At 40.5% G+C, this 27,889-nt stretch overlaps 1 protein-coding gene across 1 annotated transcript in view; it reads left to right on the top strand.

Moving 5' to 3' along the window:
- The window catches only part of LOC140229339 (USP6 N-terminal-like protein), a 117,661-nt gene that overhangs the window by 63,242 nt on the left and 26,530 nt on the right, over nt 1-27,889 (top strand). Inside the window, exons 6-7 of the mRNA XM_072309622.1 lie at nt 16,488-16,568; nt 24,367-24,474. Of these exons, the coding sequence (XP_072165723.1) occupies nt 16,488-16,568; nt 24,367-24,474 (189 nt within the window). The remainder of the gene's footprint in view (nt 1-16,487; nt 16,569-24,366; nt 24,475-27,889) is intronic.

The raw sequence follows: 27,889 nt of genomic DNA, 5'->3' as shown, positions 1-27,889 counted from the left end.
TTGAAATTACTGGCCATGAAGTGCTGCAAAGATTGCAATGTTTTCAGCACTGGAGGGCAGCAGACAGGAGATTTCTCAGTCTCCCTGTGCTGTGCTGAGCTTCACACACACACAGGCGACCTATACTGCTTTCAAGCATTCTGTGACAGAGGAAGAAGTTAAGAAACTGTCTTGTCTCAGACTGCAGAGGGCAGCAGAGTAGGATTTTCCCCATTTTTTTAAAACTTTTTTTTTTTTTCCTGAGATTAAACTGCTGCAGGCTCATGTATTCAAATTAAAAAATTAATGATTCCTTTAATATAAATAGATATACTTATCATGTTTATGCTACAGTAATTAGGTTTTCCATTTTCTAAGGGGAAATTTGTTTAATACCTTAGCAAGCAAGGTCTACTTTTGTGTACCACAAAGATCTCGTACAAATTCCCAAACAGTACAACTGATAGCAGTAAGTTCTACAATTTTGTATATGATGGTAATAAAATTTACGAAGACATTAAATTAACATGGTCCGTGAGCAACAGTTATGGTCAGCAACATTTATGTTAAAGTAAATTTGCACGCACAGTGTGTGAATTATAGACATAATCCGTTTACCTTTTGTTTAACTTGGATATTGTGTTGTGGATATCAAGAATCTTATCATGTGTCTGCCTTTATTTTTAGAGTATATTAATTTCTTTCCAAAGAAATGTTTATGACTATCATTTATGGGTGAGGACATGAAGTATGATATGACTGCATTTCTAAGATCGTTTGGTAATCATCAAGTTTCATGGGTTATTTTTGGAGAGAAAGCCGAATAGAGTGGTTGGCATATCTTGGGGGCAGAAATATAGATCATGCGTATCGTAGGTTTAAAATACCCTTCAACAAACCAAAACTGATCAATGTCAATTTGGGAAAAATTTGATAATATTCTCTGCATAGGTGACACCTGTTTACTATAACGATAAATATTAGCTTGGATCTCATTGTTTACTTGGATATTTTGAGGTGTTCAACAACCGTTTTGGCTTCCATTATGGCCTCCGCCAAAGAAGGGGGTTATGTTTTCATCGGCGTTAGTTTATTTGTTAGGCAGTTTGATTGCTTGTTTGTTTATTTGTGTGCAAAATAACTGAAAAGTTGTGGATGGATTTGGATGAAACTTGCTGGAAAAGTTGATATAATGACCCAAGGAACTGATGATTAGATTTTGGTAGCGATCCGGGAATAGCTATTGATTTTTTTTTAACGGATTTTTTAATCTTTTTGCAGATAGGGTTAATGAACTTGGGAGTTCCAGCTGCGTGTATTTGAGGTTCGCATATATGCACCCTGAGCGCATGCTTTTCTTGGGGCCAGGGGAGGCACAGCGCAGCTGTAAGCTGATGACGTTAACAAAGGCTTCTATTATGAGAAACTGGATGATTTTCAGCATATATGTGTATGGCTGGGTGGGAATTACATGTAGCTGCTGGCCAGAGGTTAGCACTCTCAGAGTGCTTTTCTAGTTACGTTTGTTCTATATATGAAGCCGAGAGAGAAGGAAGCTAGGTGCCAAAATGTTATGAGATCACCCGTCAGGTTTATGTATGACATAAAGATGTCAAATCATCATCCCCATTCAGTTTCCTCTTGTAATGAATCAATCATCAATCAACTTGATCGATTAATCTTGTCACCACACAGTCATACAGTATATATTCACTGTGCACTTCGCTATACTGGAATATGTGTGAACACCACATTAATAGAAGCAAGTGGAATAGGTTTACGATGATGTTTAGACAAAGGTATTTCAAAGCAAGTATTGAACTTGCTGTAACCAGTTTGATAGTCCACCTATTCTTGGATATCTATTTTCTCTACAGTTTAGTTTATGCATTTAAAAAAAAATTCTAAATCATCTGATAAGAATGAAATTAAGGCATGGAAAAAATATGGAGGAAATATTTTGAGGCCTGAATTCAGCTGTATTCCTAGATAGTAGCTGTTCTTCCTCGACGGTCCCCTGTTCATGCGGAGAAGCTCATTTGTGCGGTATGAAGGGGGTGATTCCTCGATATTTAGCCCCTCTTAGATGCACCCCAGAGTATCAATAGGTGAACTTTGTGGAATGGGACACCCTAGTCACGTAGGGACTGTCAGGCTCTCTCTTTCTGCACGAAAATACCGTGAGAATGCAATCTTCTCGAGCGCGGTCTTGCTTTTCTGTGGCGTGTAAGATGATAAATTCCGGCTGCACCAAGATGTGATAAAACTCACAGGGTGATGTGTGTGTGTGTGTATGATACCTAAGACCTATGTAGTCCCCTATCGTCACACCCAGTTCATGTGTGAATATGTTCTCCGATGATCCTCTGGTGATTCTTTTTTATCGTACCCCTGCCCCCACAACTTCAGAGTCTTGTCATGGGAACTTTAATCCGTAATGCAACTACTCACGGCTCTTCGCCTGTGGCCAATGTGCAAGTTGTCTATCAAATCCATACTTGAGGAGAATACGATGAGCAGTTTTATGGCTAGACAGACAAAGAGAGATTGTAAAGATGCCACACTAAAGGAGTTGCGCTCATGCACTGAATAGCGAAACCAGGTCATTGGTTCATACGATGCAAGCCACGCAATGAACCCCTTACGAGTTTACACAATTGATGTGCGATTTTATAAAGTTTAGCCGTGTGTACCAGGACTCGGCAGGCTCCTATGTGCCACTGTGTATCCTCATGGCGACCAGGGGGTTAAAAGGACTGTGTCCCAGCCCTGCCCCTCCCCCCTTACCCTCCCCCCCCCCCCTTGCACACAGTCTGCCATCACTTGTGAGATTTGTGTGAGCGTGTCAAGATCGGTGCACCCCGTCCGACACTCTTGCAAAACCTTAAGGGATTCCGTTCCACCCCGGGCATGAGTCACAAGCTCGAAACTTGGGCAAAAAAGCGAGAGGAGATTTAAAGCAGACGCAGAAAAGAGAGAACAAGGATGAAAGCTCACATGAGAAATGTTTAATCTCTTTGTGCTCTCATTCCATTTTAGCAATAAGTTACGGACTTATGAATATGATGATAGTAGCATATTTCCTATGGTACTTTGTTTATTTGAAATGGTTTATCATAAGTGATAGAGGATACTACTATGACACCGTTCAATGTCAACCTTTTCATGTCAAATGTAACAATCGCAAATGTAACAAGATTACACGTGGAATTGTTCGTAGTCATTTATCACTTTCAACTTTTGCTAATGCTTTAATACCTGCTAGCGAAAATGAAGTCTCAAGTATTAAAGTGCACCGGTTTTTGGATTTCTCTGTCCATAGATTCAAACAGAGGTTGTCTCTCATGCACAGATCAGATTTGCATGAAACCTCTGAGTGCCAGAAATGTGACATGTGCAATGGATGTGAATCGGGCCCTAACGAGTTATCTCCTGATTGAATTGGCCAGGGATGTGGCAGCAGGTGTGCTCGTAACTTGCCTGAAAGCTACATCTGTATGTCTCTGAAGAATTCTCGTCTCTGAAGTTTTTTTTTTTCTTCAGTTTATCTGTATGTAAAGCATGGATGTGTCTATTTAGTCTGATAATTTGGCTGTTTCTTCCGTATTCATCTTTCAAGTCAATGTGAATTCATGTTTTCTTCAATTTTACCTAAAGGAGGAGTGGTCTGCAGCTCTGTGATTGAGAGTGCTGATCACTGAACTCTTGATCTTGGCAAAGAATTTATGATATCTAAAATAATTTTTGAAATGGGGCGTTAGGTCATTGACAATAATAACGTGCTTGCAAAACCTACGTTGGGTTATCTGGCCGATTTTGGTGGGAAATGGTCCTTACATGTTTACAGTTGCAAGAAATGTCACTGATGGTGTGCTCTGGAATGATAAAGGGTGGGAGAAGGGGGCAATCTACCCCCCTCCCCTTTCTTCCTAAGTGAAGTAAAGGTAAACAGGAGCCAAAGCATACGGAGGCGTTGTCGTCAGTGACAGTGAAAGTGATGACATTAAAGGTCAGCATGAGTGTCAAATCGTCAAGACGCTAGTGAGGGTCTGCTGTACCTGCTGAATGTGCTCCTCTTTTATTCTCTTTTTTTTTTTTTTACCCCTTTTGCTCCACAACATTCCCAGGTAGAAGTTAGTTCTTGTCCCCCTCTCACACTCTGTTGCAAGCACCATGCGACCGACTCTGTCACCAAACTGCCCCCTCCTCTGACTCAATTGTTGAAAGATCAAACTCTCAATAACCCTGATTTCTTTTTCTTGGTTTTTTTTTTTTTCTCTCTGTCTCTTTTGTTCTTTTTAAGGAGGTCATCAGTCAGTGCGGATCTTTGCTTTCCAATGAAACCAGCACATAGTTTGTGGTCAATGCCATGCTTCTGGAGAATAGTTTCATGTTTTCATGGGAGTATGGTGATTTTCCCTGGAGGCAAAGATCTGAAAGAATAGATGGAAACATGAGAGCAGTTTGATGGGTGCAGAAAGGGCAGACAGATGGGGTGTAATTTCATTTTTAAAGTGCAATCAGTGGGGGAGGGGGCATATGTTAAGGGTGCAAAGGTGAACATAATGTAAATGCAGGGGGGGGGGGGGCGTTGCATGCAGATATTTTTTTTTTCCTTTTTTGTGAATGAGGAGGTTACAGACATTTCGCAAGATGTTGTTTTCATGATTTTGACACCTTTGTTGTTGTAAGTGCACTAATGCCTGTCTGTTCACTCTGCAGATTTAATGCGATCAAGAACAGGTGTGCGATGTTTTCGCGGCCCAACAGTGATTCGTGAGATTCACGAAAATAACAGCTTTTGCACTACATAACAGCTGCTGTACAAATGTAGAAATGTTATATAGAACCTTCTCTGTGTGTGTGTGGGGGGGGGGGGGGAGGGTGTAGGGAAGGAAAGAAGGTGGTTTTGGGATGCTACAAGATGCCGACCTGATTGCATAAAATCACAATTTTTGGCTGCAGTGGATTTTAGGGTAGTGACCAAGGAGATTTCATCCAAAGTGTGACACTATTTCTTGAGATTGGGACCAGGGAAGTTTCCACCTGTATTTGAGAGGGTGCTGGGATATTCCGGGTGAAATGGCAGCATGCAGTTAATGGGGAAGGGAAAGTGTGGCAGAGGATGTTGGTTTGATGGGCTGGGTCAGGAAGGCCTATGTCTCTCTGCCTCACTGAAGCCCACCACGTGCTACACGATCAGATTGGTCACACAACTCAGGAGGCAAGCTGGGTTGCACTAACCAGTCGCATGACTCCACACCATATGCACACTATGTGATCAGAGCCCTGCTGCGTACAGAGTTACAATGAAACATAAATCAGAAAATTAAACATAAGGTAGGTATCAGCCAATCAGAATTGAGTATTCAGAGACTTACGTTTGATTTTTTTTTTTTTTTTTTTTTTTTTTTTTTTTTTACTTACGTTTGATCTCAACTTTTATGTGACAGGGCCCAGACCACATAGCCACACTTACAACTGTACCAGTGTCAGAACATATGCATGATTGGCTGAGAGTTCCACAACCGGTCATGAAAATCTCACACATCAAATCTTCACGACTGGTTTTGTGACCCAGTCGCACGATTGGAAACTGGCATGGCTGGTGACGTCACACTTCCAGTCGCTAGCTCGTACAATCTGTGAATTGGGCAAAGTCATTTAGTGTGCTGTGGGTTCTGAGAAGATAGTTTAATTTCTGTTGATACCTCTTTGTGGTAGCCCCTCTAGAGAACATGAAATGTCAACAGAAACAAACAAACAAACAAACAAACAAACAAACAAACAAACAAACACACCTGTGACTAGGGCAGTAGTCTCAAATTCAAGATTTTGTCCATTGCCAATCTGCAGCATTTTATTCTTTTTTGTATAATGTTGAGAATTATCTTTTTCTTATATCATTCTTGTATTTTTATAACAGTGATAATAATTCAAATAGTGATAGATAAACAGTAATAATGATGAGTGTAATAGTGATAAAGATAATAATGATGTCAGTGATGATAATGCTAAGAATTATTATTTTAATCATTATGATTCCCATTATTATTAGCAGTAGTAGTACTGTCGTATATGTATGAACATGAGAAACCATTGAAAACTAAAGATAATAGCAAATCCAACAAATTTGATGTTGACACTTACTTTTATAATGTCATTCTTGTATTTTGTTTTCTGTAAAAAAATGCTAATAAATAAATAAATATATATATATATATAGTAGGGGCTTTAAAATTGTAACATATCAGTATCATTTTTACCAAAAAAAGTCAAGGTAAGGCCCAATTGCTACCCACATGCTGCATTTTAGCCTACTCCGTCATGAACACCTGTACTGCGGTCTGTGTCAAATGTGTGAGCTCTTGAGGGTTTGAGCCAAGTGACACATAAGAACACCGCCAAATGCACTGTTTTGGGGAGCAAGGTCCCCGAATCATGGAGCAAAGTTGAGGTTGACTAAGCATACACCTCGTCTTGCCGGCTTTTGTGGCAGCATTTGCAAACAAGAAGAGACATATAAAGGGTCGTGACGAATCGGACGGACTCGGAACACCGTTTTTTGTTTTTTTCCAGAGCCATTTCAAAATATCCCAACAGGATGTCATAGAGGACGAGTTTGATATGTGGGACAGTTCAGAAAAATATTGAGTCGCCAGTGCCGGGGCTCTTCCGTCGCCTCGCCCAGTACAGTTCCTGATCCCGATTTTTCCCCATTCCCTATTGGGATTGGGAGCATTGTTGTGCCCTTGTGTGTAATCTCCAGCCAAATGCTGGCGTCTGTTCTTGTAGCCAGTGGTGATGTGTGTAACAAGTTCAAATTGAAGACTGAAAGTGATTGTAGGATGTTGCCCACTTGATCAAAGAAATACTCTGGATGGAGGATTTGAGATAGTAGGTGCCCAGGGGGTTAATGTCTTGAAAATGCCTTTCTCTTTTCAAGTCTTCTTAAAGAGGGAGTAGATTTTTCAAAAAGTGTTATGATATGACTTTGAACAAGATGGTCAGCTTTTGAGGTAGGATGTGTGTGCATTGTATGAGTCACCCTATTTCTGACAATGATACAGCTCGTATAGAAACAAGCTGGTAATTGATAAGATCCTCCAGTGAGCAGGTTGTGGCATATTACATGCAGCCTGACATCATCTTCAGTGTGTGGGACTATGCATTATCTCATAATGTAAATGGATCCGTGAGATTCAAGGCTATGTTGGCATTTCTTCGCGGATGTTGAAGCAGAGAACATTGATCATTCACTGAGTTTACTGAAAATATTCATTTTACTGACGCACATGGTCCCGCTAAAGTGAACTTTTCTTTTTTCTGTACTTTGATAAAAGCAAGTGGCCTTTATAATTTCTTTTTGTGGGGGGGGGGGGCAGAAGCAGAAGTTGGTAAATGATACATTCATGCAATTACAAATGAATTAATTGAATATGACTCTGAGAATCTGGCTTTACATAGATACGTGTAAGTTTCTAGATGATATCCTAATCTTTTCAAAAGAGGAAGAATGATAAAAAAATAAAACACTAGAAGAAGAAGAAGGAGGGAAAAGGAATATTAGATGATATTCTTAAATTCAGCCAACTTTAAATGGCTCCTAACCTCCAGCCAGAAAGGAACTGACAGGTCCTGCCTTAAAGGGGATGGCGAGTAACTGATCAGTGTGAATCAGTGGGAATGCTGGGGTATGATTGTTCCAATCCTTGTTGGATTCATTTAAGAGTACATTACATATCTATTGTTGTGTGAAACTTATTTGTTTCAGAATGGTCTCACATTCGAGTAATGTGAGTTTAATGTTTCCAGGTTAGCATGCCTGTACAGTGATTGTTAACGAACGCCCCGTCACTGTACAGGCATGCTAACCTGGAAACATTAAACTGCACATTACTCGAATGTGAGACCATTCTGAAACAAATAAGTTCACACAACAATAGATATGTAATGTACTCTTAAATGAATCCCACAAGGATTGGAACATTCATCCCCCAGCATTCCCACTGATTCCCACTGATCAGTTACTAGCCATCCCCTTTAACTAGCAAGGCAAGCTTGTTGGCTCACTAGCCAACAAATCAGCATCTAGCTCCTCGCCTGTTGCATGGCAGCTTTTTACACACTTCATAGTCTAAGGGAAACAGACCCTTGCTGAAAATTGGGCCTGTTGGCAAACACATGTCTGAACATTCCCCCCCCCCCCCTGTGTATCTGCATAAATCTAGGGACAGTTCATTATCATGAATCTCCCGTGAAGACACGTCCACCCCCTCCCCTCCCCCAACCTCCCACTTCCCTTCCCCCTGACAGATTAAAATGCTGAGGTCTCAAGCTGATCTCTGACATTAAATACAGAATAGTTCATGCCAGTTATTCACGAGACACTTATTGATCAAAGCCTTTGTGGACATGTTGCCACATAGTAGACTTTCCACAGTCTTGACCTTACTGTGTGTGGATTAACCCATTATTTCTGAACGCAGTAGCACTCCACAACCTGTACATATATGTGAAGGAAGGTTGAGCAATGGAACTGTGATGCATCACTGATTTGGAGTGCTGAACAGGGTCTGAGTGTGAAGACGGAATAGGGCCTGAGTATGGAGACTATTAGAAGCTGTTTTTTAGTGTCCTCAGTATCAGAATATTGTGTAATGAGTGAAAGAGGAGGTTGGATCTGATCTAGTTGTGAGCCTGTCAGGTCTCCGAGGAAGAAGACTTGACTGCCAGCTTTAATGTTGCTGCTGCTGCTGCCTGTGAGCCTGCTGTGAAAAGCGTCGCTTCGCCAAACCTTTCATCTTTGCAAATTCCTCCAACTTGGAGCTGCGGGATTCCTCGTCTATCTATCGTGTGGAGTAGATATCCAGGGCCATTCATCTATCGCTCAGTATATTATACAGTGTTCCCAGAGGATCTAGAATTGAGACTCCAGTCGGTATCAGCCAGTTATCTGAGACAGCTGCGTTTATTCTCCCCCCCCCCCCCCCAAACATTCACATTTAAAAAGTCTAATGCAGTCTTTGTAGATACTGGTCTAGCATCTGACTGTGTAATTTTGTCTTGGCCTAATACACACTGATGAACAGTCTGCTTTGTCGACAGACGGAATTCCCTTATAATTACGTGGAAAGTGCTACTTGTGTTTCCCATGTGACATGAATGATGAGAGTTCACATTTTGATGTATCATTCTGTTTGGAGAAACAATTTGACGTTATCAAGTTGACATTTGATAATGAATAGATTTTGTCATCGGCTATCGCTGTTGGTCACTGTTCCCGCCGTCACCGGTGCAGGATTGCACGCCATTCAATACCGTCTGCTCCCAGACTTCTCTTAATTCATTCATCCAGGGACGACAATCCACTCGCTCCGTGCCAGGAGCTTCAAATCCGCCGAGGAGTCGTCGTGCGTCGATGTGTTTTTGTCGGTCGGCTGACAGTTGAGGACATTTACAATTTACTTGCATTGTTGCCAGTTTGGACTTTCAAAACAATTCGCGGGCCAGCCTTTTGTGACATTTGTATTTCATGATCAGGTCAGCCACAACTGCACTCTTGATGTCACACACAAAGTCCAGCTTCCGGAGGAACTGCTGTGAAGTCACAACAGTTGCTAGTAGTTGGACTGCTTGAGTTCTCTTCTCTTTCTGATGTAGATTTCATTTGGTGAACTTCCTTAAAGGAAATTTTAGTGATAAGTTTTCTTTTTGTATTCTCCGTCTGTGAAAAAGGACAGTTTCATTGCATCATCAAGGTCTACTTTGGCAGAGTTCTCCAAGCTTCAAAGACGTTGACTTTTCCAAGGAAGTCATTTTTGTGGGTGAAGGGAAGATGACTTTGGGAGCCAGGTGATGGTGCAGTTAGCGACTAGACGTCTCAGGTCTTTTCTATCAGGTTACAAGAGATATTGCGCAATATATGTGTGTCTTTTTGAATGAGGAGGACAGACTCAAAATATTATTTTTATTAGCCAGAGGCTGGCTGCCGTGTCTAAGGTAGACTCTGTGCCAAGTTATTTTTAGGGCAGGGAGCGTACGCAGTGCATCGTGTATGATACGTCGATTTGGAGCACACCATAGATAGATGTTTGTTCGTCTGGTAGATGCTGGAAAGCGCATAGCAAAGAGCAGAGCATCGTCCCCTCTGTAGAGCGTCTGCAGAACGGAATCAGAGGGGAGGGGGGTGGACGCGGAGGAAACTTTTCTTATTCAGTGCCCCGGAAAGTGGCACTTGTGGTCTGTAAGGGGCTCCAGCGCCTCATATTAGAGAATACTGGGAACCATTCGTCCTCCCGGACTGTCCCTGCCGACATGGTCAACATGCCGTCACTGCACCTCCTGTATCAGAAGGAGACGCAGCGCTCTACAAAGTTTTTAAGGTAATGGCCATCAATCACCGCCACTCCCCACCCCCAGGTCCTCTTTCCCCCTCATTCCACCATACCTGTCTCCAGAGCTCTCCTTCATTTCAAGTTTTCCAGCAATTTTTTTTTTCTTAGGCTGTATTCCCCTTTTATCAGCTCATCGTACAGAACCTTTAACTTCCCCCGAACTAGAATTCTGCTTTGTCCATGTAAAGCTATTTCTAAATTTTCCCGCCTCTCTCTCTCTCTCTCTTCTCTAAAAAGGAAATAGTACAAGAGGGACTATATTCTTTTTTATGTTTTCATATATTATATTTCATCATATGTGGGATATCTATTTCTCTGTGTTTATTACAGTTCACTGTTTTAAGTTATATCAATATTGGTGTTTTGTACAAAACGGGCAATCATTCAAACATGCCATCATCACTTGAATGTTTAAAGATTACTCGTATCCTACAGCTTACTTCCCTGCCCCCCTACCACCCCCCCCCCATCTCACTCCATTTTCTCTCCCCTCTTTCCATCTGCACTCTGCAATCATGTGCCATCCTCCAGTTTCCCCTAATTTCTTTTCCTGTCTATTTTCAATATTTTCCACTGTCTTTTTCAACTCATCTCTTCCTTTTTTAAACATTTCTTGCCTGCAAATTTCATCCCGTCAAATGTTTTTGCAAAGGGTCCCCCATGTTTTGTGCTTTTCTCTGTCATGAGATGACCTTGGCGTGCATGTTCATGCCCTGCAAATTTTACTCTGATGCATTTATATGGATGGATGAAGTTTATATCTGCCCTATTTCGTTCTCTATTTTTATGTCATGGTGCTCATGTGATTTTATATTTCAGTATATTTGCTCAGATAAGCTCATCGTTGCTAGGTTTTGACGTGGACAAGCGCACAAAAAAGGGGGGACCAAGGAATTGAAAAAATGTAATAACTTTTTATTCTTTTCTGCAGCAAAGTATTACAATATAGAGCATGATTTGTCTTGTGTATAAGCAGTATTTTTTTTTTTGGGGGGGGGAATTTTGGTGTGAATTTTGTTGAGTAGACTGATATTTGTTTAATTCTCAACATGCAAAAAATATGGGCTCCCATAAAACAAATGCACTCTATGTCATAAATCCTCGGGAGAGTCACAAACTTTTCCCCTGACAAGGGAAATGCTTATATCTCATTCAGACATATTTATCCTCAATTGCAAATACAATCACTTACAAATTGTACACATTCAATTCATAAATAGTATACCCAAATAAATGTATGGCATATACAGTGCTTGATGCAGGCAATGCCACTTTGTTCATCAGTCAAGTAAGAAAAAATGAATGGTTTAAGCAAATCCTACAATGTGTGACAGAACAGCCTACTGTCAATATTCTGTAAATGACTTTTAATGGTATAGTGTTTTGCCACCAAAGACCAAAGTACAAATTGTACCATATGCATTTTTCTATTCTCCCTCTTTCAGTGTGTACTAAATCATGAAATACTTATTAAAAGTCATCACACTTGCTAATATTTGCACTCATGCATTCTAAATGTTCTCTTTAATATACCTGCACAACTGCAGTACTCACTGATATGCATTTTCCCATTTTCTTCTTGAAAAAGCAAGCATGATCAAGGTCACTTTTATATTTTACTTTTCTCTTTCTGAATTATATGAGCTGTAGAAAAAGAATATTTTGTACTTGTTTTTTTTTTTGTGTGTGTGTGTGTGTGTGTGCATGTACATACTTTATCTCTGAGTGTGTCAGCATCCAAACTGTTTTTTTGACGAGATGTTTTGCGATAGCCATCACTGCGAGGTCCCTGTCTGACGCAGTCACACTTGACCAGCGATGGTTATCAGCTGATGTGTGCCTCGTCTCGATGGAAGTCTCGGGAATCTCAAAGCCTCCAGTATGGTTTTGGATTAAAAAGCCTGAACAACAACAACAACAACAAAAATATGTATAGATAATAGAAGAGGGAAACCAAAGTTGTTGGTGATGGAAATTATCCTCTTGTCTAAATGATGGCAAGTTGTTGGTGATGGAAATTATCCTCTGTTCTAAATGATGGCAATTATTAAAGGAAATTGATATTCAGTAATAATAATAAAAAAAATTGCTAGGGACCATGTCTGCTAGAAAGCTTTGATGACTGATGCTTTGCTAGATTGTCATGGTTACCCATCCCTTACACAATTATTACATATCTCATATATTTGCCAGATGTCACGTTTTCTTTCTTTTCTTTTTCTTTTTTTTACACTTAGTAACTTTTTGGTCATCTTTTGTTGTGTGATTGTGAAGAAGACAACACAAAATTTTTTTTGGGGGCCATATTCTCTTGTTTTTCAAACTATACCCTGGCTTGAAATCTTCCCTGCAAAGGAAAAAGAAATACAGAAAAGAAGACAACGCCCCCTTTTCTAGATATCGTTCAAAAAGAAAAGTACCTTCCACCTGCCACACCCCCCCCCCCCCCCCATATGTCGTTCTTTGGATATGATACAGGATCTACCCTGGGAATTGTGTTTATCATATAATGTGCTCAGGGATCTCATTTGTGTTTTATATCTGTTTAATGACCCAAAATGAGGGTATCGTATGCGGTATCTGTGAGTTTTATTTCACGGCACAAATCGGCTGTGTGATGTGAAATGCTATCGCATCGTGGAGCACTCCGCTCGGTCTATCTCTGAATATATCACGAGCCGGCCTCATCAGGTAGCATCTTTGGGAATGGGCGAGAAGGCTGCGACTCTTGCGATGCATACACGCGAGTGTTCCTCAAACAATTCATTCCCAAACAATTTTGGAGTGTGGATTCGGCTGACTAGTGAGCTGTACTATGTTACATTGACTGTCTCGAGGGTAATACCTGATGCCAATGTTGCCATCAAAAACAAAACAAAACAAAACAAAACAAATCAGCAAAGTCACAAATGTTGATGAAGCTACTGTAATGTTGGGCTAGATTGTCCAAAACTTATTTTGATGAGTCCAATACAAAAGTTACATGGATATCTTTATTCCAAAATGATGACTTATAAACAGATCACAATAAGTCTTTATCCCCTCCCCCTTTTCTTTGCATTGATTGTTTTCAAGAGTTCTATTTTAGCTGTTAAACCCCTTCAACAGGTAGGCACTAATTCTCTGTTCTGGATATGATTTTTTTTTTTTTCTCTTTAAAGTGGAAGCTTACATTCTTTTTGCAGACGAGGTTTTCTGTGTGAATATGGATGTGAAATGGTTTCAGTGATATGAATAGAATATCACTAAAATGTAGTGAATACTCTAGATGTTACTTTAGTCTTGGGTACACGGTCTTGGTCATTGACTGTTGTGTTTTCTGCTAAACTACCGTGTTCTAGCATGAATTTGAAAATATAGATGTTAGTATGATGTCTTTTGAATAGATTTTCGATAATAGGATGCTTGCAGATTTATTTTATTTCTTTTCTTTTTTAAGGTTAGAGATGACTCATCTCTAACCTCCTCCCCGTCGGAGCACACATCTGTTGATGTTCTTCTTAAACGCACAACTCACCCCATGAAACAAATGCTGCCAACATGCCAATGTTGTATAATGTTCTGGCAGTCCTGCGTGATGTTCCGCTCTCGTGCGATAGCGAGAGAGCATTACTTGTGACAAGTGCAGTATCTACGATGCTTACCTCTTGTTTCTGTGATTCAGCGGCCAGCTAGGGGGGCAGGTGTTCTTCACCGAAGACTCACCCCGCCACGAACCCCTGGATAGGTCTCGTTGAAGCAGTAATTGGTGGCCGATCTTGGCTCGAGAGCCAATACTGCTGATCTGTGAGATAGGTGGATGGAGAGCTGAAAAAAGATAATAGCAACAGGTTGCTTCAATTGATGAAACCCCTCCCCCCCCCCCCCCAATAAAAAGATGCTAGTTAAGTAAACATTCCTAAGTGATTTCTTGCACATATATAATGTTGTAATGATTTGATGTTGATCTCAGCCCTAAAGTGTGTGTCGTCATCACTGTCATGAACATTTGGCACTTAGTTCTGTTTTTTTGTGCAAGCTGGCAGCGGTAGTGTTTTTACAGCCATATGCCAATTCAGTTTAGTGATGTGTGTGTTGGTAACATAGTCAGTGGCAGATCCAGAGGGGGGTGCACTGGGCCCACGCCCCCTGTTTATTTTTTTGTTAAAACAAAAGAAATGAAAAGGAAAAAAATGGGGCGCGTGCGCCCCCCTTTGATTTTGTAAAGGTGCCTCCCCTTTACGGAATTCCTGGATCCGCCCCTGATAGATAACCATATTTCATTGCTGTCACTTCTAATGGGAAGTGGTAGACAGCCGTTAGTGTAATGTTGTGAAACAGAGACGAAAAATGGCGTTGCTCCACCGCAGAGAATACGTGTGAAAAGTAATGTGGGACTAAGCTAAATCTGATCATTGTGGATATATAGCCCAGTTCCATCGGTGTGATGTTAGTGTGTATGTGTGTGTTTTTTTCTTTGCAGCCCACAGAAATGAGAGGAACTACACAATATGTTCCTATTGCTTGAAATGACACTGCTAAATGTATCCAGTGAATGCATGATAATGTGGATGCTGTAACTAGGTTAATGCACACCAATCGTTGCTCCCTGGCTGTGGGCTTGCAAAGCTTTTTGTAAATTGATATTCTTTTCTGTGAAAAACCCTCACCCACCCCCTCCCCCCCCCCCCCCCACAAAAAAAGAAAAGAAAAAAAAAGAAAAAGAGAGAGAATCTTAAGTTGTCATAATTCTCAAGGTTTTACATATATTGAATTGTTCTTCCTGGGACAATTTCATGTCACAATATATAGTATGCTTCTCCTTAGATGAATAATGGAATCTCTAATAAGACTATTGAATTTGAAAACTGGCTGGCAATTTTTAAATTTGAATTTGCCAGGAGTAGTTTGCAGAATATTTGTAATGTGTATGCTGTGTGTATGTCTACATAGGAGCAAGATGCTATTGTGATTCAGTCATAAGTGGTGCGCAGCACTTTGTTGCACTTTCTCAAACTCCTTATTGTATGCACCTGGAGCGTGTTGCAGCCAAAACCGAAGCCTGTAACGCAATCCAATCTTTGTATGTGCATGGCAGCCATGCACCTGCTGGCAGTGGCCATGGACAGATTCAGCGTAAGGACGCCATGTTTGTAGGGAATTGATAACTGCATGTCCTGTCTTAAGATGGGTGGAGGTTACTCATTATGGTGTCCCTGGTTTTCTGTTCACACTACACCTGGTGGACAGGGATTCCTTTGAACCACGTCGCAGCTGCAGGTTAGGAGGATCTTCGACTGGCTCTTTCGCCTAACAATGGCAAAAGTGACAGGAAGAGATACAACACAATACAGATGATGAAATCTGTGTTGTTGTTGCTGCTGTTGTTGTTGTTATTTGTTGTTGTTTCTTGTTGTTGTTGTTGTTATTTGTTGTTGTTGTTGTTGTTGTTGCACATCTGTAGACATGAGGCATTGTTGTTGGGGATTCCCAGATACGTCCTCCAAGCTGAGGGCTATGCTTGTTCTGGTGTCTTCCGAAATGGGTGACACTACATTTGCTCCTGTGACAATTTGCTCCGGTCTGATTTTCTCCAAGGACTTCAGGTTATGGTTCAGGTTGTGATAAGGTTTTTAGGTTTAGTTTGATGTGAGGATGAGGATCTGGGTTAATATAATGTTAGTGGGTAAAAATCTTATGTTTGGCTTAGGGTGTGGATATGTCATGGGAGTAATTGGTTCAGGAGCAGATGTCATGGAATCAAGTGAAGTTAAGCCCATAATGTCTTTCATTTTGTAATGGGCCACTTTTCAAGCAGATTGCACCAAAAAGTCTGAAATGACTGAATGGAAAAAATAGTGATAAAAGCAGACCCTCACCCATTCCCCATCCCCCGAAAAAAGAAGAAGAAAAGTGTTGAACTTCAAGATGTTCTGAAATTTCAGGACACAATCATGTGTATCCATAAGCTTTCTGCAAATTGTAGTAAACTTGTTGGTATTAATGTGGTCAAGCTGTACTGTCAATTGCCATGAACTAAATTTGAAAGCCTTCATCACATTTCTTCACATCACATCTCTTTTCACCTTCTCTCTTTTTTTTTTTTCTTCATGTCTTTTTCGTGCGATACAGGCCAAAGAGCTAGAGGTAGAGAGAACACAAAAATGGCTGAAGATGGTCAAAAACTGGAAGCGGTACTACCCCAGCGAAAAGGTACAGTATGCATTGGAGTTACATCATACGGGACCATTGGAAAGTGCACTTTCACTTACATAATAGGAGTCATTTTGTTTTGCAGACTACTGAAAATCTAGATTTGGCAGACCACTGCCACCCTCCCCCCCCCCCCACTGTTGATTATATTTGATCTGCGTTGGTGTTTAAATTTTTATATGGTTAACTCCCCTGTGCAATTTTCTTGGATGAAAACAATCTCTATACACGGTGGTTTTTGTGATCATCCCTCTCCAACGAGTGGTTATGTTGTGATGCAGTATATGTGTACGGCAGTGCCTTTTCTACATGCCATAATATGAATGCCTGCATGAGTATAACAACAAGGGAGGTATATAGATGCCATTGCAGAACCCCCCCCCTTCCCCCTTACCCTTACCCTTTCCTGTTTCCTTCCTTCAGTCTCCTTCTATGTCTCAATGCTCCACTTCAAAGTTTCTAGTTCAGTTTGTTAAAGCCCACCATAGTCGCCAACATTGATCGCATTTTCACAGCATAGCCATCTGATCTGCACTGTCAAATTAAATGCACAAGCCAACTCTCCCACCCAACCTCCTCTCCCTTCCCCTCCCTCTCCCCTCACCCTCCACATACCCCTCACCCTCCCCCTCCTTCATGGGAACTTGCATTCGTACCTATTCATGCCCTCCCACCCCCACCCCTACCTCCATTATAAGCTCTCTCAGTTTACAGTGTCAAACTGCCTCGAAAAAAATCCTGGACAACTTACTTGCATTCATGACAGCTGTAGCCAAAGGACAGAGGGGCTGAGGTCGGCCGTTCGTGAACTTCTGTCAAGTGGACAAGGGACTTCAAACTGGGCAAATCTGTTCGGAAATGTCAACGAAAATCCCTCGACATAGACATACGAAGCGTGCAGGGGAAAAAAAAGATGCATTTGAACTGTTAGAAAATAATGCTGTATGACGTGTTTTAAATTTCATGCCCGTTTGTTCCACTTTAAGCTTAGTGTAAGGTCATGGATTTCAGTCACAGTATCTTTTATGGGGACTCTTTGAGTCGAAGTGAAATGGTTCGGTAAATACTTCTGTTTCATGCAGTGGTCGAAAATGAGGAAGACATTGAAAGAGAAGATTGAACGATTGCAAGTGATGACTTCATAGAATGTACTCCATGAAATTAAATATTTGTGTAGTAACCTTCACAGTTTGCTCACCTCAAATTATTAGCTCACCCCCCCCCCCCCCTTCCGAGACAAACAAACAAACCAACAAAGAAGAAGAATAAAAGCAAAAAATACACATTTTCTTAGAACCTCAGCATAATGTTAAGCGTTTCTTTTTGGTGCTACTTTTGCGTGGGTATGTGTGCGCGCCATAACTTGATTACAACAGTTTATGAAAAAGGCAGTTAAAATTACTTTTTTTTTTTTCCATTCAGACCAAACTGGATTCAAGCCAGGGCAGGAAAAAGATATATACACGTTGTTGTTTTTTTAAACTTCAAATTTGTTTTCCGTAGATCTGAATCTTCTCTCTTTCAGATTTCCTGTATGACCTTTTTTCCTTTTCCAGTGTAAATGTCAAATCTGCGGATTGACCTGGACATTACATTTATAATCTCTTAATTTCTGGAAGATGAATACTGTGAGCTGTCGTATATCACATTTCAAGATAATGAAAGCACATCAAAAGCAAACCGGTATCATACCACTGGGGGGAAAAAAAAAGAAGCTATTTTTGATGATTGTCTTGTGTGAGGACATCCAGGTATTAATTCAGAATTTTGAATGGATCAATTCATACTTGTACTTCCAGTAGATCACAAATTTTTGGACCAGTGTTAAGGCTAACATCAAGGATCGGGTGCATGGTGTCCTGCACATTTATAAAAAGAGACAGTGCACCTTTGAACTTAGTGGTCTTTCTTTGCCAGGCATTACAGGAAATTAGGCTCCTCATAGACACTCACATGGATGCTTGATGTAGGCAGTCTTCAACGGTTAAGGTCAAAACATCATTTTGACTTGAATGAATACAAGTTATTTGTACAATATAAAACTTAGAAGACATATTGCGGGCTGCCTCTCTCTAAAGGCCTTTGCCACTTCCACCATAATGTGTTTTTGACGTTGGCGATTGCAATCAGAATAATCTCCATGTTTATCAAGTTAAACCATCCTATGCCTGCAGCAAGTGAGATATTTCTTCAAAAAGGTTTTTTATTACTGTAGTGGTCAGAGTCCTCTAGCCAAGTTTGCTCCAAAACTCAGTGTTACAACTTGTATGTGGGAAAGGTTGCGTTGTATTACCGTGATTTCATGTTATGCTACATCCTTCGATTAGCCTATTTCTCTGTGAGATCTCATTTGATGTTCAAATCGAGCAGTGCTACCTCAGAGCACCAAAGACGAAGTGGTGGAAATACGAGCCGTGTATAAACCTTACCTTAACCCTTCCCTCCAGGTAATTTGAGTTACAGCTTGAAACATAGGCATACTGTTTATGATCGTCTGAAATGGATGATTGTCCAGAACAGTCACATAGACTTTGTGAGGGCCCGATGAAAGACGTTTTCTACCTTTAAGATTCAAATGTTAATGCTGCAAAACCCTGTTAATTCCGTAAATTTAAGTTGACCTTTTGGGGAAAAACCACATCACAATTGGGGGATATTCCTGTGGTTTAGGGCTGAGAGCAGTGGCCTTATGCACAAATGTCAATACACACACATGCACACATGCACTTACACATACATTTACAGTGCACAAACAATAGACAAACTCACAGATATACACAAAGGAGATTCACTTCTTTGAATATGCCTTTTGCTAACACATCAAAATTTGAAGGAAAGCATGTAAAAGCCACGAACGAACCTTGTAATTTTTCGAAGCAATATCATAAATTTGTTTTTGTTTGTCATATTTTTTCTTTGTGTTCCCTACTTACGAAGCTTGACATCCATTTACTGGCAAGCAGCAAGAGGAATCTTCACTGGGCAGAGCAGTAGAGATGGCACTTTATTCTAGTTGGACAGCAGCATGGTTTCTGGTTTATGGACAGTTTCTGCCGGTAATCACTAGCAGAGTTTTTAAGACCGTCGTTTGGCGTCCAAAGTTCCATGACCACACTTGCAAAGTTCATTAGGTTTGTCTCAGATGCTGACAATTAACAGTTGGGTGGATGAATTTGCTCAAATTGGTAATGCAGAAAAAACAAACAAACATAAGAGGGCTTTCACCGGAAGTGTAAGAAAAACATGATACTGTGTTTTTGTTTTGTTTTTTGGGGATGGGGTGTTTCTGTAGTTTCAGGAGGCCTGGGAGGAACCGAAAATGGAGTCACTGAATATTCTGGTTAATCACACTTCTCAGCGAGGACAGCTCTCACCCAGAATTTGGTAGCTGAGTCAAGACCATCATTTTGGATGGGTGCCGTGCTTGCCTGACCTTGCTCCTCGCCATGAAGTTCATTTGGCTCATCTGAGATGTCGGCGATTAACGGTCGGGCTGGCGAGTTTGGCCCACCTCAAATTGATAATGCATTAGAATCAAAATAATGTCTGCGCCAGATGTGTAAACAATACACAAACAACGTATTTGGTTTCTGTTTTATTTTGTTCTTTCTATTGAGCTTGGAGAGTCAGGAGCTGAAATGGAGTTGGAGAATGTTCCAGTTTATCACATTTCTCACTGAGGAAGTCGCCAATTGGCGAGAGATGAAGCGTATAATTTTGAGAGAGGTCTTCCATCTTTTTTCTTCTTACTCTCTTTATAAGATACAGACTCCAAAACTTCCTGGAGTAGCCTTGAACAATCTCAGGTTGCAATGTCTCTCTCTATCTCTTTGTCTTTGAATATTTATCTATCTATAATTCACTCGTTGAGCTGAAAGAAGAAAGGATAGATGGTTGGGGTAATCTTTTTTCTTCTGGTGTCTGGTGCAGACTCGCCAGCAGCACTTGATATTGGCGCAGAGAGAAATGTTATAGGGCGCAGGGCGCTCCATAGCCAGACCTTTTTTTCCTCGCTCTTTTCCTTTCATCTTGATGGAGAGGTCATGGAGAGGGCACAAGCCTAGACGGAGAAAGGGCAAATTTCATAGCACTCCCCTGGATGATACTTATTTACTCTTTTTCACTTAACATCAATATGTGCTTCAGGGGCGTCTTTTTTCCCCCCTGGTCATGATCTTATATTCTTTAATGAAGATATTGACTGTCTTCTAATTAATCTCTCCCATTCCTCTAGCTTTCCTGTCTGGATGGCAATAATATGCACCTATTCAGTTTACAGTCGTCCCAATGCCACCCGAAAAGCAGCCTTAATGTTGCTGAATAGATGACTTGGAAATACTGAAAAGTAGATCAGTCAATTGCCAATCCCAGTAAGTATCAAGCATTCCACTACAAGGCAAATGGAATAGGCCCTTGAGATATTGGGGGGGGGGGGGAGGAGTGGAAGGTGATGACAGGAATAATTGTATCATTGCTGGTCCAAGACCTAATGTCTGTCTTAATGCTGCCATTTCAAGCGGTAACTATACACAAGTTGAAGTGGAAATCTGGAAACAAAATGGTATGGACGGAGAGAAGGCTAGTAAAGCAAGAATACTGCCACTAATAAGAGCTCACAGGGAACGAGAAGAAGACTTCAAGAATCGCGTCTATAAATCTCATTCATCTTCATACTTTGGAGGCAGTCTTTTGTCCAAACTGGGGGGAAGATCAGAAGATGATCTACACCTGACTTGTGATTTGATTGTCATCACCTTGCAAGTTACACTTCATGACACTAAACTGCACTACACCAAACTTAAGGAGAGATGCTCAGGATGGTATATACACAGTGAACTTGACCCGACTGCCATCACTTTGCAAGCTGCACTACACTACACTACACTACATACACTAAACTAAACTACACTGCACTACACTATACTACACTACACTGCACTAAAAAAAAAAAAATAAAGGAAGCACTTTGGATCAGAAGGGTCAATCCAGCTCTCAACAGAGACTCAGGCTATACCCTTTCACCAATATGGTCCAGTGATTAATAAAGACAGGCAACGGCACCAGCAAGACAACACTGCATAAGGCTTGAGAAAGTCCTCAGGAAAGGATGAAACTTGCCCTCTACAATTTTAAGGTTGGTTGAAGCTCAGTCATTTAATTATACACTGCACTACACTACACTACACTGCCACTAAACTACACTGCACTACACGACACTACACTGCACAACACTACACTGCACTACACTAAATCTGAGAAAAGATGTTACAGATTAGATAGTCTACATTAGACAGGTGGTTTGACTGCCATCACTGTGCAAGCTACACTTCACTGCGCTAAATTTACCCTACACCAGATATTTTCCTGTTGAAGACGAGTCCCGAGAATACTCGGGCAGGTGTCTGTGGGAATGTGTGTTATAGCAGAACCAGTCCGTCCTCAACGGGTTAAGAAAATACAGCAGATGATCTCCACAAAGCACATGATTGTGACTACCATTACTGCAAAATCTACACTATGCAATGAAAGCTTACAGCAAGGCTCTGGCCATGTGACAGACAGCGTGCATCTGTTGCCATGGTTACCCATGATTCATCTTTGAACTTTTCCCCCTCTTCCTTGCTTTGTTGAACCATATTCTATAGGGAAAATGAGGGGGGTGTATACATACAATGTACACGTACATACACATCAGATAACATTCTGTCATGGTGTCAGTTTTGTAGACCGTCGGGGCGTTGCAACTTCACAGTCGCGCATCAGCGTGTAGAGGGCTCGCATCCTACACGATCTCATATTGTTAATGAAAGAGCACATCTGACGTACTTCCCCTCTGGAAGTGAGCAATCCAGAGATCGGGAGCGAGGCAGAGATCAGGTGCTTGGTGTCGCCTTATCTCTCCTGGAAAAAATGCTGATCCCTCACCTCGTGCATTTGAGTGAGACATGGGAGCAGTTTTCATGGAGTAGCTAGAGGCTCTGGGTGTAATGAAGAAAAGGTTAACACTTGAAAAAAATATCAAATGTTTTATGGAGTACTGTATATGCCAAATATTTCGCGAGATTTCTATTTTCGCGAATTTCGCGAGTCACATGCTATTCGCTAAATTAAAGACACGCGAAAATATTGACTCTGATCCCGATATGATTGTGACGCGCACATATACATTTCTCTGTCAAGTACAGGACTCCATGATCGCGAATTTAACCTCTCGCGAAATCGTACGGAATTCCCGATTTGCGAAATCGTACGGAATTCCCGATTTGCGAAAATTTAGACTCGCGAAATATATGGCATATACAGTAGTGCATTTACTGGCATACTTCAGTGCTACGTGGTTCTGTTTGATATATCTGATTATAATGTGTCATGAATAACATTTCTCTTTTCCTGATAAGTTTGAAGAAAATACCCTTCTTCTTTCTGTTTTAATAGCCACCTACACCCTGAGGTATTTAATTTGTTAACTTGTTCTACGATAGCATCAACAAATATACATGAGTCAACTTAATAAAAGTCTTGCATAGCAGCCATATCCGTAGTAACATATGAATATTTTGCACGTAGACAAAGATGAGCCACATTGCTAATCTTCTGCAATAAAAGCTCAGCTGCACTTTTGTGCGGCTCCGAATCCACACTATGGACAAGAGACAGCGCACTCCCCTGTTTTGATTCACGTGGCTCAACAATCACGTGCACCGTCCCTCGCCGAACTCATTGCACCATTCTGGGTTATGCTCGTAAACTCACTGACTGGCTGCACGGGAATTGGTCAAAAGTGTGTGCATGGGAGTCTATAAAATTCATTTAAGAAAAAATAAAAACAAAGGCAAAACCCGACTCAATAACAACAAAAATTGGCACGTTACCTTGTGGGCCCCTTCAAGTCTGGACACTTGTCAGATCTGTACTTTCCATTGGCTTCAACATCTGAAGATGTTTAATACTAGTAGTTAATTAGGAAAGGAAATGTGGAGTGGAAGTGCAATTTGAGTTGTTTTGTTTCGTTCTGTGTTATATTCCTTCAGCTGTCACTTGTTTGGAGAATCAGGGGAGAGATGATCTGTCAAAAAGTTTGGCACATTTGTGGCCACATCATGGTCCTTTTTGTATTAGCAATATTCAATTACATACCCAAGAGTCAGTAATATTTCCATGTGTGTGTATATGTGTGTGATGATCTAGACTCTACTGTATTAGCAAATTGGCCACCTGTTGCATGTTTCCATACCATGGGAACAAACACAGTGCAATGTTATTCTGTCATTCAAATTTCTATCATGCACGTGTCAACCTTCACATTCTTCTACTTGTAATTTTTTGTTTCCAATTTAGAAGAAGTTGCAAGTCAGTGCGTGTGCTGTTCTTCATAGAGGAGGTGAAAAATGTCCACTGCAGAAAGTGATCTCAATGATTTTTATCTCATATCTATAGATGTGAATAACATTCTATTAATGTGACTGGCAAATGTTTTCATAGCTGAGGGAGCTGACTGCTGATCTTTCCCCCTTCTGTTCTTGCCAAAAAGAATACAAACTGTTAAAAGAACAGTCCTGAAAGTCCAGGGCCAGTCACCATGCAGGATGGTTAGATGACAACCCCAAAGAATCATGTGTGATATTACTTTGAATGGGATCAAAACTGTCAATGTTCATTATGAGTTCATTATGCTCCCTATGTGTGTACATGGAATGTCTGTGACTTTTTCAAATGGGACGTCAAGCTCTGATTATTATTTTTCTTTTCTTCTCTTTTCTTTTCCTTCGCCGTTTGTCATTTTTTTGTCCCCCTTCAGCTGACCCGGAGGATATACAAGGGCATCCCGGACAAGATGAGGGGGACAGTCTGGGCCCTGCTGCTGGACCTCAAGAAGATCAAAGATGAGCAACCAAATGTCTATGAGGTAGGAAGCCTTGATGGGGGACGGTGGAGGAGCTTTGCTTAGCTGCGCAAAGCATTCAGGTGGTAAAACCAGACACTTACGAGGCGTGAAACGTTTGCGAATTAGAGCTGATGGCCTTTTTTTCCCGCAGCATGAAACTTTCCCAATTTGCCAGTGGCAGTCAATGCATTGTGTGAACAAGAACTTTCGTGTGCATTTTACTTTTGCGAATCTCGGCTCCTTGCGAAATTCGCAAAAGTTTCACATACGGTACACGAAAATGTCTGATTTTACAGTAGTGGGGTTGGGGTGCTCTTTACATATGGGCAGCCCACCCATGGGCCATTTTGTAGTATCTTGGAACATCTATACTTAGCTCTTACCAGCATTGTCAAAGGACGTCACTGTGGTGTCTGTGAACATTCTTGAAGTGTAAGATGTATCTTGTAACAGAAGACTCTGTAAATGAGGATAATGGCCAGTTATGAAAAGGATGATACCCAAAAACGTGTATGAGTTTGCAAAGCACAACAGAGTACAATATGCTAACTTCTTTGAAAAAAAAAGCAAAACCCATTTGATATATTTGTGGTAACACGATATTAAAATAGCTCATAGGGACAAACTTAAGACCTGGATGTGTAAGAGAAGGCCAAGGAATAAGCTGACCAGTATCCGTTGATAACTTTCAGCGCTTCAGTTCTGTGATACATTTGAAGCTGAAGCTCAGGAATACGTATCATAACTGGAATGATACTACATTGCTGTTCTTGTGTTACAAGACATAGAAGTAGTCACGAGCAAAACATGTCATGTAAAAAGCTGTGATTTTCTTTAAGAAAGCTGTTGTACAGCTGTCCCCAAAATAGCCTTGGAATCACAAGAGCCTGTATGAAATGAGTTTAACACCCAAGGAAGGGGAGAAAGAAATGCTCAAACTTGCGCAAGGCAAACTCTAGCTGCGGCTAGTCTGAAGAATTAGTGGGTGCGTCATCGCGAATCGTCATGACGACAAAAAGAGGGGAATTTTGCCGGAAAGTTTGATGCATCGACAGGCGTCGCCTCGATCCCGTCGTCGTTTTGGAATTGAGGGCAGCGTTGCTATGATTATCTATTGTCTAGCTGAATTGTGTGAAGTTTCGCTCCTTCCTGTGTTTGTTGTTGCCTGTGTTATTTTACAGATCCCTTGTAGGGAATCTAGCTAGTTTTGGTCTGATCGAGTAGACTTGTTGCTATCGTTAAGTTTCGTGTCAGTATGTAGACACACAGGAAATGGGTGGAGTCCCGGAATGAGTTTTTGAAATGGATTTGTAAGGGGCTTAGTGGAATCGCTAATTACTATTTCTGCCCCTCGAAATGTCTTGATTAATCATCACTAGCATCTTGCAAGAGAGGAGCCAAAAGGAAAGAAGAGAAAAGATCTGCCATTTCTGATATTTGCTCTCCCGAACTGCATGTGATGTATGATTAAAGACATCTTTGATTTAAGCTTCTCACTCAAATGTTTTGAAGATTTCATATGATAGAAATATGGTTTCCGTAGCTGTTTATGGGAAATAAAAATAGATTTTTTTTCTTTTAGAAAGAAGAAAATGAGGAAGAACTTTTATAGAAGCTCTTTACTTTCGTGTTCCTTATTTCTGAAGTCGAGAGATTTTAAAAGAACTAAAAGAACCAAGATAAGAACGTATACTAGGGCTTATTAAAGTACAAACCATATTGAATTTATCATATCCTTTATCTTGTCATTTCTGTATAATGTATTCGTAGAACATTTGGAGCCTATGACCTGCATCTTCCTTTTAATTTTTTTTTTTGTTTTGTTTGGTAAGGCCTACTTAATAACCCCCCCCCCCCTTAACCCATTAGTAACTGAAATGCCCCAAACCGCCTGCCTTATTACTCCCTAAACCATCCAGAACTGCCCGTCTGTTTTTTAGATAGTTCTATGCATATAGAATATATAATTATGTTAATTTGAAAGATGTCAAAAGTCAACAAAAGTATGTCAGAATTATTTCTGTGACACACCATTCTCTTGGTAAAGTCTTAGTAGGCTTTCAAATAAACACAACTTGTAATAGACAAAAATATAAATATTATGCAGTGAGCTGTTTTACATCATTTAGAAAATTGTTGAAATGAGAGCAATATTGCAGTTTCTTCCAGGAAACCATAGGCCATCAAGTACAGAATCTTCAGTTGCTGAATGGTTAAGAAGTAAAAATAACAACTCCAACAACAAAATGAAACCAAAACCAAAGCAAAACAAAGGAAACTCTGTGTTACCTTTCAAATTCTTGTGTCAACATCAATCTCTATAAATGTATTTTGTGATTTGCTGCCAATCTTAATGCCCTCACCATGTAACTTTGGTATGGAAAGAAACTTTTAAATGTTGCAGATTATGCTATACGAGAGCCATTGCAGTGCCAAATAAATAGAGACCGACTCTGGGGATAAAACTATTGAAATTGGCATCCACATATAGTTTAGGAAATAGTATTCACAGAAATGAAACATGCCACAGCAGGGGTAGGCTTAAAGACTGACGCATCATTTAATCTCGCATGGATAATCCTTGGCCTGAATTAGAAGGTGAGGCAGACTCAACGTGTGCCCAGTCAACCTTGAGCTGTGGGATAATTAATCTGCTTGAATCGATTACATTTCCAAATGGAGATTAATCCCAAACTCAGGGTTCCATGACCCCTGCCTACAGTCATCTTAAAGATCTTTTTTTTTTTTTAAACTGTCAAATCAAAACTACCTTCAATAATCATACCAGATTCCCCCCCCCAAAAAAAAAATAAAAAATAATAATAATAATAATAAATAAATAAAAAATCACTTTTTATATATCTTAAATTCTTATGAAATAATTGTCGTACATTGTGGTATGGTTGTAGTTATTTTCATAACTTTTTTTTTTCTCAATAGGCGCTGTTTCCTCTCCTGTGTTTTGCATGCTGGAAATTTAACATTGTTTTTCTTTCTTTATGGTATGCTTGATGAAATCATTTTCTGTGATGAGACAGGTGGCCAATGATGAATGAAAGTGACTGTTTTTCTATTTTCTTAATACACAATCGCCTAACCATTGCCAAAGTACAGACTTTAAAGATAATATACTCTGTTTTATTGTGTATGTGAGCATTCCCAGACCAAACACTCCTACAATTGTAGACGCTGTTTCATTTTGTATGATTCTGTGGTCTTTGGTATAATATGTGTCACATGAATCTAACAAGTGAGGGATTTTGACTTCTGGGGATACAGTGTTAAGAAGATCCCAATCAATCCATACTGCATTTTGTTGTGTTTGTGAGTATGGGGTGCTAGTGAGAGGATTTTGTCATCAAAGCACGAGGAATTAAGCTAATTTTTGTCAATCAAAACTTGATCTGAAGAAGGGGTCACCTCGGAGGCTGCAACA

The sequence above is a fragment of the Diadema setosum genome, chromosome 5, assembly GCF_964275005.1.
Source record: "Diadema setosum chromosome 5, eeDiaSeto1, whole genome shotgun sequence".
NCBI classification, from domain to species: Eukaryota; Metazoa; Echinodermata; class Echinoidea; order Diadematoida; family Diadematidae; genus Diadema; species Diadema setosum.
Note: the sequence above shows the minus strand (reverse complement) of the source record. Positions and strands in the feature narration are given on the sequence as shown.